Raw genomic sequence first — 18,259 nt, forward strand, 5'->3', positions numbered from 1 at the left:
AACAATTATTTACAAATAAATTGGCCATTTTGGGTTGAAAACTCGCTATAATTTTTAATTGTGTTGAAAATATGGTAAAAGGAGAAACAAGTAGCTTTTCAAGTAATAATATTTTTCTTCAATATTCAGCCTATACCTGTATTTGTATAGAAATTTGTCAAAGTCAAGTAGGCCTAATTTTAAGAGAGATTTGTATGCATTTATGGTTGACAAGGCATATTATAGTATTGAAGAGTTTTTAAATGATAGGGTGTTATAATTTGTTCAACTGTAAAATTACAGTTATTTATTGTATGTAAAGTTTAGAAGAATGTTATAATTTATGTGACGTGCAATATTTTTGTAAGCTTCCGTTATTATATTTATTTATTTCATGTATTTTTCAATACCTGTTGACATGACCAGTTGTAAAGTGTTTTGGCTTAATAAAATTGAATTTGAATTTGTTTATCTGTGAACCTATATTTGTTCATCGATGCCTGCTGCCTACTGATATTTTTGCACTGACGTTCTTCAAATTAATATTATATTCTGAAACCATCGGTTTTCAATATTTTCATCGACGATAGTCAAAATAACGCTGCTACTACTATTTTAATAGAACCTAAACAGACAAAACATCCCAATTTTCCACTTTTTAAATAATTGATTCTCAAGAGTTGAATATATGTAACAAAAAGCTCAATGAAATAGAGTAGACCTAATAGGTCTATTATTGAATAGTATTCAATAATATTCTACAAAATTATACTGGAAACCACTTGAAGATACTTATAGTAAATTCTCAAGGAATTTAACCAGTAATTGAACTATTATATCAATTTATGATTGATAGCTTCAGCAGAGAGAAGTTATAATTTTTTTAAGTTATAGAATCAGCAGGGAAAACTCATATTTATCTCTGGTTCTAGTAAGAAATAATGTATTGATTATACTAATCATTGCGGATGGTACAAAGTTGGATAGAAATAGGCACATTGGGGAAATTGAATAATATTTAAAATTTTTGAAAATGAGTTTTGATTATTGGCTATTTTCATCAAAGCTAAAATTCTAATGTTCTCAGAGATTTTCTGTAAATTTCTAAAAATGTAGAAATTTTTAGAAATTAACAGTACCTACTATAAAAATGAGAATATTCTAGAGGATTACATTGCAACATTTTATCATGGTGTGAGATTATTGATGCAACATTTACATTGAGTGAAAGAATTCAGTGTCCATGATTTACAAGTTGAAGTCTTGAACCTAATCTTCATCACGAATGGCGATTATTAAATTTATAGAAAATATAGTAATGTTGATTGCAAGTGCTTGTATCAGAAGTTAATAGCTTAAACGTTTCAATCTTTTATAGAATATGCATAACGTGTATAGCCCTAAATGTCATAATTTCATAGGCCTAAGTGTTCAATGACAGAGTAACCAAGAAATTTTCTGAACATATACTTTTTGAAAATCGCTATATACCATGATACAGAGGGTAAATAGTAGTAGAAATGTTTAATTATTTTCTAATCTCTGATGAATGCTTATAAACATGATTGTAACTTCTTTCTAAAAGCATCAGATTAATAACCTACACCCTACATTGTTGATTGAAGTTAAATTCGAGTTTTGGAGATTTCTATTTTACTAATATCAGCATAATTATTGATTTATAAGTAATAATTCACAATACAAGAGAAAGCAAGATTAATGATTCAGGCAATGATAATGACCTGTGACTAACTGGTCACAGCCTGGTTGCACAGAAGCCTGTTGAATTTTAGCCGTGACTAAATGCCACCAGAAACAATCAGACAAACCTTCTTTTCAAATAAGACTTTTCTGATAGATATTATTACCAATTGATTGAGAAGAATATGTTTTCGGAATAATGAATGCTGCATGACAAAGCACATAGGAAGTCCGTATTGAGATGTGAATGAAAATATTGATTGTCAGATAAATTTCATGATTCACCAAATAAAGTTAAGTGTGACATGAGATACATTGACATTTTGGCGGTACGAGGTTCGCCGGTAAGCTATTTATAAATAAGCTTTATTTAATTAATAGTCGACGCTTTGAAAAAGAGAGGCTCAATCACCAGGAATACTATAAATTCTATGAGGGACCAGTAAGCCATTCATTTTCAGTAGTTCAATCACTTCCATTATGGACACTGGATACATTATGGACAATCAATACGTATGAAATTTATCAGCCACAGAATAAAAAACTTTTGATTGCAGTGACCCAGACTACTAATATGAATAACCATTTGGATCAAATATAAGGAGTTACTCACATCTCTCATCAACTCGTACTTTTTATTCACAAAATATTAACAAAAATAATATATTATATTGAATGAACTCACGGCTAGTACTCAAATTTGTCTTTTTCTTGCTGTGCTACAAATAAATGTAGGTATTGTTTTTTAATCTTGTTGTCTATTAAGAAAGTTTTCAATGTGATTTTTGATAGCAATAAAATTTGAATTTGAAAAAAAAATTATCAACAAACTCCTAACCAAAGAAAATCTATGTGCTATTTTCAATCGGAATGTATATGACTCCATACAGCTGATAGAAGGCGCAATCCGAACTGCGTGGCCAAGCATACAACAATGGAATACACACGTGGCAAGCTCGCCCTAAATTATTTGATAAGCTGATTGACAAAATTATTTTAAGCTTTACAATGATTACAAAATATGTTAGAATATCATGTGTCAATTATCTCAGTTCCATATGGCTTTCACTTTACCATGTCCATAACCTTACTTAATTATGATCCTTTGAAACCCTTAAGGGCAAAATATCTCAAAATCCGTTCTTAGTGCGCGTCTAGCATGTTTGAAGATTTGTGCAAAGTTTTAAGTCTGTAGGCCAATTAGTTTGAGCTGTAGTGTGATTTTACATCAAAATTTTCGAAAAATGCCCTCTCCTGAACCCCCCTGTGCTCCTGATCAGAATTTTTCTGCAAAGATCTAATTTTTTTCGTAGCTGAACAAAAAAGTTCCTTATGACTTGCTGTGAAATGACGGTTAAAAAGTACAAACTTTTTGGGGGGCCCCAGCTCCCTCAGGGGGGCAAATTTATGAAAATCCTTTCTTAGTGGATGTTTTTAATAATTTTACACTTTTTAAATAATTGATTCTCAAAAGTTGAATATATGTAACAAAAAGTTCAATGAAATAGAGTAGACCTATTATTGAATAGTCTCAATAATATTTTACAAAATGATACTGGAAACCACTTGAAGTTACTCTCAAATACTTATAGGAAATTCCCAAGGGATTTATCCAGGAATTAAACTCTTATATCAATACTAGCCGTCAGGCTCGCTTCGCTCGCCATATCCGTCTAGCCAGGGGGCTCCGCCCCCTGGACCCCCGACTTGATCGTCCAAAAATGAGATCAGCAGGCGAGCGGAGCTCGCCTGCATTTTTCATTTGAGCATTTTTATCATATGTTAGGACGATCCAGTCGGGGGTCCAGACTAAACGTCTGGCTAATAATATTCCCAGGATTGAAGTAGCAGTACCCAATCAATTTTTCCGCGATAAATGCATTTAAATCTCCAACTTGGTGCCAACCTAACAAAGTCAACTCAACTTAATGCCAACCTGACAAAATTATTAATTTAGTTGCCAGTTAACAACTGTTTCGAAGAGGTACTCTATCTAGATTATAGTTCTATAGTAACATATGATATGGAAATTTCAATTATAATTAAGAGATTGGGAGAAGAAGAATATACATGCTAAAAGACGAACTTTAACCCCTTAAAAACAACCCTTAGAGTTAAAATATTGCCAAAAGATTTCTTAGTGCGCCTCTAAAGGGCCAACTGAACATACCTACCAAATTTGAACGTTTTTGGTCCGGTAGATTTTTAGTTATGCGAGTGAGTGAGTGAGTGAGTCAGTGCCATTTCGCTTTTATATATATAGATTTATGATTGATAGCTTCAGCAGAGAGAAGTTATAATTTTTTCAAGTTATAGAATCAGCAGGGAAAACTTATATTTATCTCTGGTTTTAGTAAGAAATAATGTATTGATTATACTAATCATTGCGGAGGGTACAAAGTTGGATAGAAATAGGCACATTGGGGAAATTAAATAATATTTAAGATTTTTGAAAATGAGTTTTGATTATTGGCCATTTTCATCAAAGCTAAAATTCTAATGTTCTCAGTGATTTTCTGTAAATTTCTAAAAATGTTTTCAATTATAGTAGAATGTAAATGAGACCGCTTTAATTATTATTCACGTCAAGAACAATAAGTACCTACTATAAAAATGAGAATATTCTAGAGCAGGGGTGCGCAACCTTTTGAAAGCAGTGGGCCTCATTAGTGACCTAAATTCATCTCACGGGCCGCACTAAAAAAATATGAATTAAAAAGGTATAAAAATTTCAAAAATGATCATAGTTTCATAATTATTTTTCATTATGCTCAATGAAATAGTGTTTGAAATTATGTGAATATGTCACGTCATTATTTTCATATTATTATAATTATTTATTGTGTATTTTTTTCAATGGGAAGATTGCCCTTCCTTTCCAGTACCAAATTTGTCAAATTGTATTTGAAAATTTGAAGTCGCAATGCGCAAACTATTTTGCAGATTACTGTCAGTCATGCGATTCCTTGATTTTGACTTCACAATTTTCATTCTTGAAAACAATTGTTCACACAAGTAAGTGCTACCGAACATTGACATGATATTTAGAGCACGTTGACGGATGGCAGGATAATCCGACTTTGTGACATATTTAGAATAAAATTCATGGAGTCCAGCACTGTCAAACTTTTCCTTTAGTGTTGAGTTGCACTGCAAGTCAATAAGTTCCATCTGCATAGGTGGCGGGGAATCATCAACAACTGCAGTGAATGGATTTGAAAAGAGATTGATAAATTTTTCTTGCTCCTTGAAGTCACGGAAACGTTCATCAAATTGTCCTTTAAGTTCAGCTATTGCGGTACTATATCTTCCGATGCTTGTTGGATGTACAGTTGATAGCTTAGGAAAGTGAGATAGATTGCATTTATTCAACTGCCTTTCCAAAGTCTCAGTTTACTTTCAAAAGCTTTGATGTATTGAACAAGTGTCGTTCCCCTGATTGTTTTTCCCCTAAAGGCGGGTGTTAAGATCATTGAGGTGACCAGTCATATCAGTCAAAAAAGCAAAGTCGCTTAACCATTGAGTATCCTTCAATTCAGGTACTTCCTTGCCTTTTTGTGCCAAAAATTTAGTATGTGATCTTTCAGATGAAGAAATCTCTCCATCATTTTCCCACGTGATAGCCAGCGTACGTCAGTGAAATGCAATACGTCCCCATATTCTGCACCCAATTCCGCTAAGTAGGCCTGGAACTCTCTGTGGTTGAGGCCGCCAGACCTTATAAAATTTACAGTTGTAACTAAGACTTTCATAACTTCTGGAAAGTTGAATGATTTGGCACACAAGCTTTCTTGGTGGATGATACAATTTTTTCTTTTCGTAAAATTCCCTGCAAAGAATCAAATTTTTCCCTTGCTTGGAATCGTATTGCCGCTTCAAATTATACTCCTTCAACACTGATATATGCTCTGAAAATTTTGATTTACACTGTCTTTAATTTGTCTTTCTTTTTATGTAATGCACTTCTTCTTTCTTAATTTCTGCCTTGATTTTTCTTTCTTATCGTTCTATGCGGGCCGCGCATCCCTGTACTAGAGGATTACATTACAACATTTTATCATGGTGTGAGATTATTGATGCAACATTTACTTTGAGTGAAAGAATTCAGTGTCCGTGATTTACAAGTTGAAGTCTTGAACCTAATCTTCATCACGAATGGCGATTATTAAATTTATAGAAAATATAGTAATGTTGATTGCAAGTGCTTGTATCAGAAGTTAATAGCTTAAACGTTTCAATCTTTTATAGAATATGCATAACGTGTATAGCCCTAAATGTCATAATTTCATAGGCCTAAGTGTTCAATGACAGAGTAACCAAGAAATTTTCTGAACATATACTTTTTGAAAATCGCTATATACCCCGATACAGGGAAGTAGTAGTAGAAATGTTTAATTATTTTCTAATCTCTGATGAATGCTTATAAACATGATTGTAACTTCTTTCTAAAAGCATCAGATTAATGACCTACAACCTATCATTGGCCTATATAATGAAGTTAAATTCGAGTTTTGGAGATTTCTATTTACTAATATCAGCATGATTATTGATTTATAAGTACTAAATTCACAATACAAGAAAAAGCAAGATTAATGATTCAGGCAATGATAATGACCTGTCACTAAGGCCTGGTTGCACAGAAGCCTGTTGAATTTTAACCGTGACTAAATGCCACCAGAACCAATCAGAGAAACCTTCTTTTCAAAAAAGACTTTTCTGATAGATTCTTGTGGCATTTGAGAATTATTACAATTTAACAGGCTTTTCTGCAACCGGACACTGGTGTCCGAGCTAGTCGCTGGACATTAGTTAATGGCACATATTAGACTAGAGACACCGCGATTGGGATGTCAAATTATGACACCTGTTTCATCAAAAGCTATTGATGGTATGAAGCCGAATTCTTCACTAAAAAGTTTCAAGTAGATGTACCGTATCTAAATGCCATTCAATAAATAAATTCTAGTCTGAGTAATGTCAAAGTACAGTACTAAAATAGTGTCCGTCTAGATATAAGCAGATTTCTCGAGAATTATACGACTTCATGGACTAAATAGTTATAGACTTGAATATGTACTGTATTACACTATTTTAGAATAATAGTGCGAATGAAACTTCAATTAATTATATTCATAATCCATTATGTTCATAATTCATTTGATATTGACAAGTATCAAATTTCGGATTTACTGTCAGTGAACTAAATAAAATAGCTGATATGGTAATAATGAAAAATATTCATTATGCTTATGTGAAATCACTTTTCCAATATGGAATTGAGATATGGGGAGCTGCTTATGATATCCATATGAACAAATTATTCACATTACAGAAACACCTTATCAGAGCTGCATTATACAGGCCAAGATTGTACCCTAGTAGACTTCTTTTTCAAGAATTCCAGGTGCTTACAGTGAGGCAAACATATGTAATAAGAATAGTGATACATTCAACTTAAGGAATAATCCATACAATTTGCGTCCCTCCAATCCATTACAATTTGATATTGACTTTACCAGCTTAAGTGTATGTAGACGTCAGTTTGAATATCAGTGTTACTTGTTTATAAATAAAGTCCCAACTGAATTCATTATTAGTAGAATTACAAAATCCATAATGAATCTTATACTGGATTGGATTAAGATAAATAATGTTTATTTTAAATTATCTATATCCATTATGTAGTGTTTCATTCTTATGTTATAAATTTTAAAAAATATTATTGTCATGGCTTCCTTGAATTGGTCTTTTTGAGTTTGTCACTTGCTTGTGATTTTGTTACTTTGTCTTTATGTTTGTAAGTATTGAGATGTGACCTGGTTTCCATAATTTTAGTTATTCTAGTGGTTTGAATAAGCTCTTTTTCTTTCTATTGACATGTTTGCTGTACCTAGTTGTTCGAACTCACTGCCGGCGCACAAGTTTTCTTTGCCGGTAGTGCCATTTTGTAAGTTAGAATATTTATTTTATCAATCAAGACCACTATTTAGACCACAATATTTTTAAATAAAAACTCCATTTAGACCAAATTTTGGATTTACTGTCAGTAAACAGTAGAAGATTTAACTAATCAAAACACCATTTAGACCACAATAATTTCAAATAAAAACTCCAAACCTTACTTCACATTAATTTTAATCAGGTTATGTAAAGTATTGTATAAACATTCATAAAGACAACATCCATGATAACATTCAAGATCTAGCAAGTGAAAATACAAAATATTATTTGTTCGAGCAATCTATTTACAGAGTTTGATTCACATGTGGACTTCCATATTGACAATAGATAAGAGAATATCGCTGAAGAGTTTTCGACTAATTCTATGAGTTTGTTTAGAGGAAAATAGCTGAAAATATCCATCATTGATCTATTTACAATATCTACATTGAATTCTCTCTACTTGAAAATAAAAGGTGCTACTGAAACTTGAATTCAATAGAGAACCATAATAAATTTCACTAAATTACTTCAGCTTTAGAATTGAGAAGTCTGATGAGACGAACTGATTGAAAATCGGTACAATTAACAGAAAGTTCAAAGAATGAATTTCCTATTTAACATGGAACATAAAAAATAGCTTGACAATTGTACTCAATTATAATTAAGGAACCATCATCAATTTAACTAATTACTTTAGCTCTAGAATTAAGAAGTATGATGAAACAAATTGATTGAAAATCGGCACAAATAAGAGGAAGTTCGATGAATGATTTTCCTATTTAACATGAATCGAAATCAGAAAGATAACTTGACGATTGTGCATAATTCTAATTAAGGAATCGTCATCAATTCCACTAAATTACTTTGGCTCTAGAATTGAGAAATCGAGACGAATTGATTGAAACTCAGTACAATTAACAGGAAGTTTGATGAATGAGTTTCCTATTTTACATGAATTAAAACAGAAATATAACTTGACGATTGTGCTTAATTTTAATTATAGATATACTTAACACAATTAAACATTAGATAAACGAAACGAATGGCGGCGATTAAGCTTCATTGCTCAACAACTTCTTGTCGAAAAGGAACTCTCCCAGGTGGTAATTGCTGGATCCCATCTTCAGTAGAGTTGACAACTTTCCAGCGATGTCGCGTTGTCCCTTGTATTGCTCGTCCAGGAATTCAGCGGTCAGCCAGTCGACAAGCTGTGAAAATGATACAAAAATTGAGTTGAAGATGACAAATATTCATGATTATTATATACGAACAAAAACGATTTGGTGGTGTGAATACGTTTTATAGTGCAGAACAAAGTACAAAGAAGGGTGTACAATAAGTACAATAAGAAGGGTGTGAGAATTTATTGTACAGAGTATATACTGTAATTATTTAGAATAAAGAGATGTGTGATTATTATGAAAAATTACAAGTACCCTTTTTATAAATCTTTCTATTTAAAATAAATAAATGCGTTTACATAAAAAAATAAGAAAAGGGTAGGTACTAGTAATTTTCTATAATAATGTAACATTCAAGTACCCCAATTGGAATATTTCATTAGAGCTGTGTTAAAATGAGAATTTGATAAATATTCTAACAACATTGACTGTATTTTTTTAAAACTACTAGTGCAACTTTAATATGAAAACTAATATTGATAGATTGATAATATTTTAGTACCTTCAATTAATAAACAGTACTTTTTTCATATTGCAAAGAAAAAATTCCAATATTGTCATGAGCAAATATTCGATGTAAGGTAGGCCTAATCTATTTCTAGTGATGAAAATAATAGTTGAAATATTTGATTTGGAAATTTTTACCATATTTGAACTGCATAATGATATTATGATTGAATTGAATTCTATTTCAAGTATAAAATTTATCATTAATTTGTTCATTATTTTACAAGATCAAACTGTGATATTAAGGTCATTTGTAATGATGAAGATAATTTTGAAAATGTTTTTTTTTCTGTGAAAATTGAGTTTTAACCTTCTTTAACATCAAAATTGTTCCAGAAATCAGATTTTCAACTTAATTATGAGTGTAACGCTAGTTCGCCTCCATGGTGCACATTGGGTAACGCTAAATGGACTAGCAAATAATGGCGGTCAGACAAACTTATGTTCTCCTGACCGAAAACTACACAACATCGCAAAGAATTTGGAAATATAGTGTATATCTAGGCATTTGAGACTCATGAGCTATATATTTGTTGTGTATCTGCCATACGCTAAATAATAAATTAAGGTTATGTCTAATCTATTATTAATAAGTTTGGATCATCATGACTGTGGATGATGAAATATTTGAAATTTTTTAATTCAGCCATTGATACAACAAGTATGCATGTCATCATCATCTCATTTTGATAAAGAAATCGATCCACTCAACAGAACAATGCTTTATTCACGCCACTAAAAGTGATAAGGTTCTCTGTCAATATGGATGGGCATCACTATTCATGATAAATGAAGTTCCATAATAATTTCCGTTGTGATTTGTGATGATGAATATACTCACTTAGATATCTCAATGAGTAACCAAATAACATTGATAATAATAATATTGTTTGAAAGTGAAGCAACTGTGTTCTATGGTCAGATTCTCGTTATAAAGTCAGTGGCAATTATGGGATGGCGTTGTTGGCATCTTCCATTGCCTTCTATAGTAGATGGCTGTGATTCAAGTTACTCCAGTTCATCTGATTTAATATTAATTGCTGATTCTGGTTAATATTGATCAATTCTATCTGAAATATCGTATGTTCATCAACAAAATAATTTATTTTATGATTTGATAATGATTATTCATAATTGAGATGAAATATTCTGGTTGCTCATTACCAAGTAGCGTACAATTTGGCAATGGTGCGGACTTGGTAAAGGATAGAGCTACTGTATCTGCTCTGTCTAATGACATACAAGGATAGCAAACCAATGTTAATCAAGAGCTGACTAAACGCACACAGCTACAGACAGACGTATGCAGACAGACGGAGGAAATATCCAAATCAAATAGCATATCAGGCCAAGTGGGATATTCTAGTCAGGGACTTCCCACCAACAAAACAATTATTATTTATTGAAGTGGGGAGAGGGGACAATTTTAACATTCTCACCAAATTTGAAAATTTTATCGAAAGTATTTCACAAGACATGCAGCTTTGAATATAGAAATTGGCCATTTTTTGTATAAATTAGAATATGGGCTTAAGGACACTCAACAATAAATTTCCCATTTTTCGACCAAATTTGACTCATGATGCATGATTTTGGACCGCCTTGACGAGACGAGAAGAACGAAGTGTGATACGATGAAATCTGAGCAATGTGGCAAAAGTTATAAGTGTTTAAAATTTTGATCCTTGAGGTGTCCTTGAGCGCGCTTCTCCACTAGAAAATACTGAAATGGAGTGTATCTACCGGGTGATTCTCATAGAAAATAATATCATGAACTTATGTCATTGTGCGAAATATCAATGTGAGGACAATGTAGTTGGTGATGATGGTTTGAAGCTGAAAATTATGTGTTTTTCACAATACAAGGAGCATTGTTGTCAGGTGTACCTGGAAATCTTTATAAGATAGAGCGCTCTACCTGATTTCAGATTGTAGAGCACAAAAATACGCCCAGAGGGATTTTGAATTATACATCTAAATGGTAACAATCGGAAGATATTGTTGATCGAAAACTAAAATTCATCAACATTTATTTTTTCTTCAAATTTCACTTATTTTTGAAAAACATAACTCAGTACTCATTAGAGATAGAGAGTTCCGAATAATCTCATTTTATTCAGAATTTTTATAATCTAAAAAAATGTGCGAGAGCAAATTTTTCTGTCTGATTACGAGATTTGGCAGAAATAGCTGAAAACTGGAAAATGAGCCGAAAATACGAGGGCCACCTGTAACTGGCACAAGGAAATTTTGCATGAAGAAATTGGTTCTGGACTTCTACTATGTACCCAAATAATATATTAAAAATCAGAACTAAAATATAAATTGCATGCACCAATGTATATAGTGACTGGACTATATTTATTATTTGCTGTTTTAAATGTTGACAACTTTTCTGTAATACAGAGTGGTGCAGGAGAGTGAGACATTTTCATGTCGTTTATAAATGTCGTAATTTTCACGAAACAATTAATAAAAATAATTTATTACTAACGAAATAGCATGTATTCATCATGCCATTCATGCTCCTACAATAAATGCCCTGAAATAGTTCTATACTTTTAGAGATGAAATCGGAAAGATGTGCTCATATTCAGGGTTCACAGTCTGTTCAAGAAAACGAGAAATTTTCAAACTATGTCATTTCCACTAATAAATTCATAAAACTGATATATTAGTGAAGAAATGGTATGAACTCATCATGCCATTTATGTTCCTACAGTGAATATATCGAAATTACCTCTTCACATTTCAACACATCAGAAAGATAGATATGTTCATTCATTTGGTGTTCCTAGTATATTATGCCTGTTACGGAAACTCTGAAGTGCAACAACTCTTGGGAAATTGTAGTGAATTCGTTTTAGATACTTTCCTTCAGTTCATATATTGTTGTGGGATGTGTATAGTGCACCTTGCCACCAAGTTACCGCACAGGGATACGTTCATGACTTTTAGGGCCGGTTTCCGAGCTCGGGATTTGACTAAGTTCTAGACTTTAAACAGCTGGAGTCAGAAAATTGGCTTCCCGAAACGGGGCGTAGTCGTAGTCATTGTCACAATCAGGTTTGAATTAAATTTCAAAAAAACTAGAAAATCAAACACAAAATAAAATAAAGAGAGAATAGTGTAAAGTATCAGCTATTTTGAATTATTTAAAAATGTTTAATTTCGTCAAGGAAAAACGTTTTCAATTATAGAAATGAGAAAATAAAAACTGCGACTACTGTTATAAAAACTGCGACTACGCCCCGTTTTGGAAAGCTAATTTTCTGACTCCAGCTGTTTAAAGTCTAGAACTTAGCTAAATCCCAAGCTCGGAAACCGGCCCTAAATGTGGTAAAGCTGTCAAATAATTCTGTGTGGCAGTTATACCACCATTTTTATTAAATACTCTCACTACTATTGCACGTTCCTAATCCATTGACCCATAATGCAATTGCACTATCAATAGAATTGGAATGTCAGTCAATTGCGCAAAATTTCAAACAAATACAGAATCATAAAATCACTTCACTTATATGGGCTACTTTATTCAAATTAATAAAAACAACATAAAAACTTGTAGCACCCTTTTATTAAAAACTTTAAAATATTTTAACGACTAGTTTCGACCATTGGTCTTTTTCAAGTTAAAATGTAGAATATAAACAAGTTGATACTAGAATCTACTAGATTGTACTTAGTTGTAGACTACAATCTAGGATCAACTTGTTAATTTTTTACATTTTAACTTGAAAATTACCAATGGTCGACACTAGTCGTTGAAATATTTTAAAGTTTTTAATAAAAGGGTACTACAAGTTTTTATATTGTTTTTATTAACTACAGACTTTTATAAGCTGCAGAGAGTCACATTCAAAATAGATCGTTTAGCTCGCCATCCTGTACGTAAAATACTTCGAAGATTTATGTGGGTGAGAGATACAGTGGAATGACTTGAAAAGATTTAAAAATTCAGATTAAAAACTAAGATTTGAAAATTAAATTTCAAGATTAGAAATCAAATTTTAAGATTTTAAATTAAATTTCAGATTTAAAAATTTAAGATTTGAAAATTCTTACATGGTAGTCATTGGGCAAGGTCCAGGCGGCATCCTTCACTTCTTCATTCTCACAAGCTTTCATAACCTTGAGGATGTTGTTTGTGACCAGGACTTCCTGCTGCAGCGCCTTCTCCAAAGCTTCCTTTCCATTCAGGGAGACTGAAGCCATGCCGGGCATTGTCTGTAAACAAGAACAAAACATTTATTGTTTGAAATTATCAACGTTTGGTTCATAAATTTTATTTCATTCTAATTTTCAGCCTCCTATTGACCGCCTTAATATGGGAATATGGATTTGTCAAGTCCTAATTTAACTTTCTCCTACTCATTCAGTGCAATTTACAATCCGAAAAGATTTCATCACTAGAATAAGGGTACACATCTAACAATTCTTCCCTCACTTTAACTCTAAACTTCAGTTCTGTAAGAGCCTCAAGATGTGCTTTCAATGAGTTGTAGAGCCGGATTGCAAAACTTGTCATCCCCTCCCATACATAGTATAGTGAGGTCCACGTTATAATGGCAGTGAAGAAAGATAGGAGAAAAACGTTGCCAAGTCTCTCCATTTTGCCACTGAGTGTACACAGCTGTCACTCAATTCATCCCATTAAATTTGATCTAATAATAATTATCATTTCCTTGATAAAATAATCAATTTAATGAAGAATATATATTTGTTCATAATTTGATTCAAAAAATTGCTTCCATAACTGAGATCAGATTTTATTTTTATACAAACCTGAAATGACGGCTAATTTAAAAAGCTGTGATACACCAATCTGAATTTCAAAACAACAGAAATTAAGTTATTTGGTAGGCATTCTATTCCAATTTCTTTTAAAAATAGTAGAAAAATGGAAATCCTATTATTAAAATGAGTAATTTCAATGGAAATAATTCTGAAATAACCTTTCAATATTATTTATACCGGTACGAGTAGGTCTAACCTATACGTGTAGGCTAACTGAAGCATGGATGAAGTCAAGGATGGTTAGTTATCGACTTTTAAAATGTCAATTCAGGTATTTTAATTTGTGTTTCTCATACGGTAATGTCTAAAAATTATTTAAAAGTTTCAAAAATACATTTTAAATCAATTATACGACTTGTGAACTAGAGTATTTTGATAGAATGATGAAAAAAATAGCGGCTGAGAATTGTTTGTCTACTTTTTTACAGTCACTGTCAAAAGTAAAAATAAAATATTCTGGCAAACAGACAACATTGCAAAGCTAGGGAGGGATAGCGCTATCTGTTTTGTTGTATGATAGAAAAGGACAGCAACAGTATTGTCAATCCTACACTGCCATTATAACGTGGACCTCACTATAGTTCGATGGATGTCATCTCTAACGTTTTGTCTATTTCTAGTATTGTACGAGTGGTAAACACCCCTGTGTTAAATTTATCTTTATTTCTATCAATGAAACAAAGGGCCTCAAAAATGCATAGAACAGGAAGTGGGACCATCTTCAAATCTTTGAAATAAGTTCTACAACTTGCTCTAATCACTCATCTCACACCAAATGCCCATTTTTGAATCTTAAAAATATGTATTGCATGACTTGAATTGCTCCAAAATACAGCACTGTATGACAGAGTAGAATGGAACAGAGCAAAATAAACACTTCTTAAGGTGCGTACAGACTTACGCTCTGCTACGCAAACGAGCGTTACACGAGCAGATCGAAAGATGATCGAAGGTCGAGCAAGAGCAGAACGCGAACAGAGCGTGTAACAGAGCGCGAGCATGGCAAGTTCCTAGGGCGAACTCACCAATAATTGCGCATGAGTGGTTAACGTTTTTGTTGGATCAGTTACGATCTCTGAGTTAGCATATACAATTATCGAGATTAAAAATTAATTATTAGATCATAAAAATTAAATAATAGAAAATTATAAAACCATTTTTAATAATAGGTGGATAGGTGGCTACCAGCATATTAGAATTTAGAAAAAAGAAGCCAAACTCCCAACCACGCCTTTCACCTTTCAAAACATTGACAGACTTGACCTTTTTTGTAATAAAACATCAACATAAATGCAACAAACATAATAATAATAATCATCAATTTATTATAAAATAAACATAATGTATTATTAGGCTACCCAGCAATTCCCTGGTCAGAATATTTTTTTATTTAGTTTTGTCGCTCGATCAGCTGGATTGTGAGGTTAGGTTGTAGCGAAGTCATTGATACAAGCGCGCGATCATCCTTCATATCCTTCAAACATATTGCGAACCTCTAGCGAACCCTTGCGTAACATCTCGCGTAACGTTCATGATCGGAACGTGTTCGAAGCGCGTATATCTGTACGCACCTTTAGAGTTCCAGTATCTATCAATTTCTTCAAGGTTGAACATTAGGTAGAACATTGAAATATGTCAAAAGAGCTGACTGAAAAAGGTGAAACATGCCTTATAAACATAAGACACTAAAATTCTATGTAGATCATCCAAAGATAATAGAAACAGAAGAGGTTTTAGTCAAGCGCATCCTTTTCTATTCAATTGTTGTGATGCTTGTAATACAATAAATGTAAATAAATTATAAAAATTGTAATAGGAATGAGAGTAAACACGACATAAGTATTTAATACTTTAAGAAGGTTTTTAATAACTTGAACTATACAGGTTTCGAATTGGAATGAGTTTGTTTGGAGACTTAGTAACAGTAATAACAAATTCAAAACATATGTTGTTATACTACAAAATGGATAAGAATTTTTATTGCATATCGCAATAAGATTCTATGAATCAAATTCTGTTAGTATTCGACATTAAATCGATAAAACAATAATCACGACAAGGAAGGATGTCAGTGAAAAGCATTCACAGTTCAATTGAACTGATAAATATAGTAACAGTGAGAGACGCATGGGCCAATGTACAGCGAGGTGTAACAAAGATAAAATTTCACATAATCAAAGTAAAGCATAGTATGTAACACGGTATATAGAAGAAGTATTTTCATCTAAATACCGTGGTTTGTAATCATATAACTGAATGAGAATGAGCTGGGAATGGAACCTATTCGATTTAAAATAAGCCTAGTAGCTAAATTTTTATTGAGACCCAATTCTTTAAAAACCATTACCGAATCATCTGGAATTCAATAAATCATTGGTAAACTTCCACAAATTTCAAAAGACGTGAACAAAGCGAGTTCTTGTGAAATTAACAAGCTATAATCATTATTGTTACATCGCTGATCTCTAAAAAAAATACTAATTTCTGAATTGATAATATACTTTTTGGGCACTGTAGAATATCTCAGACTAATAGACTATTTAGATCATTAATTCGTAAGAGATAATAATCTAATAGTTATTATCAATATCTATTAACATGTGAATAAATGCAATATCTCATTCATATCCATCTGTTATTTAGTAGCCTGCATGGAGAAGAAAATGATTGAGTTCAACATTTTAACCAATCTTGATTGATAATCAATGTTAAACATTCTAATAAAACAAGATTGATTCTGTTACAATTCTGAGCAATTCTAACATATTTCTGTACACAATATTTTAATCTTTAAGAATTATTCTGTTACAATTCTGAGCAGTTCTGTTACTATTCTGTACATAATATTTTAATCTTGAGTTATATTAAAACATGCTACTGGTGTTCACCGACCTCAGGATCCAATTTGACAAGCTTGGCAATATCGGTGACTGATTCACCTCTCATCGAAAGGTATTCGATCAGTTTGATGGCATGCTGTCTTTCCTCACTGGCACTTTCAAAGAAGAACTTGGCAAAACCAGGACGGTTGACGAAGTCTCTCGAGAAGTGTACTCCCTGCAATGATAAAAATAAATATCGATGACGATTCTCATGATCTGAACCCTACCTCTACAATAAATATGTAATTATCAACGCAATCTAGTAGACTTGAAAAACATAGTTTTATTACAGTTATTGTAATCTAGTAGACTTGAAAAACATAGTTTTATTACAGTTGTGTCGTGTGTGATATTGTGGTACTTTTCCATAATGAAAAAATTGAAATTGTCAACCACTTTTATTACGGTATAATATAATATAATACTATATTAACAGAATATCTGTTAACCAGGTTCTGCTTATATAGTATTATATAATAATAAAAGTGGTTCACAATTTCAATTTGTGTTTTCATAGTTTCATTTTTGTCTAATCCTATTTTTTACTTATTTTTTTTTGACATTTTATTATTAAAATTTATCAAAATTTGGGAACAGAATAGTTTTGGGCTATGTCTGTTGTTCTTTGTCGATCATATTCATATGATTCGTAACTGTATCAACAAATAAATGAATGAATGAACTCCACACATTTTTTTAATAGAACAGTCTTTCTTTCAACTATAAAGTAGTTCCACATCATCATGGAAGAATACGAATATTCAAAATTTTTATATTGAATACAAGTTTTATAATGATTATCAACCTAGACTTGTTTGGAAGTTGCTACACTTTTTATGGAAGACTTAGAATGATACCACAGTTATAGCTACAGTATCAACTTTAGATAAATGTGCTTCAACATTTCTTGAAAAAACTTGGAAGGAAAATCAAGTAGAATATGAGAGGAAGGAGAATGAGCATATGGGATGATTCTTCATTGATAAAAATTGTAGTATGAATTTTATTGACCGAGCGAAGTGAGGTTTAAGATTCAAGTCGACGGTTTGGCATTTCTCTTAATGTTTAAATGTTTTTATGTTGCGCATTTACGGCGAAACGCGGTAATAGATTTTCATGAAATTTGACAGGTATGTTCCTTTTTTTAATTGCGCGTCGACGTATGTACAAGGTTTTTGGAAATTTTGCATTTCAAGGATAATATGAAAGGAAAAAGGAGCCTCCTTCATACGCCAATATTAGAGAAAAAATCAGACTACGGTATAGAAT

At 32.1% G+C, this 18,259-nt stretch overlaps 1 protein-coding gene across 1 annotated transcript in view; it reads right to left on the reverse strand.

Moving 5' to 3' along the window:
• Positions 1–7,797: 7,797 nt before the first annotated feature.
• Positions 7,798–18,259, reverse strand: part of LOC111054378 (ferritin subunit) — a 28,477-nt gene continuing 18,015 nt past the window's right edge. Inside the window, exons 3-5 of the mRNA XM_039426293.1 lie at positions 17,001–17,165; positions 13,377–13,538; positions 7,798–8,831 (exon numbers count right to left, since the gene is read on the reverse strand). Of these exons, the coding sequence (XP_039282227.1) occupies positions 8,676–8,831; positions 13,377–13,538; positions 17,001–17,165 (483 nt within the window). The 3' untranslated portion in view covers positions 7,798–8,675. The remainder of the gene's footprint in view (positions 8,832–13,376; positions 13,539–17,000; positions 17,166–18,259) is intronic.

The sequence above is a fragment of the Nilaparvata lugens genome, chromosome 4 (genome assembly GCF_014356525.2).
Source record: "Nilaparvata lugens isolate BPH chromosome 4, ASM1435652v1, whole genome shotgun sequence".
In the NCBI taxonomy this organism is placed as follows: domain Eukaryota; kingdom Metazoa; phylum Arthropoda; class Insecta; order Hemiptera; family Delphacidae; genus Nilaparvata; species Nilaparvata lugens.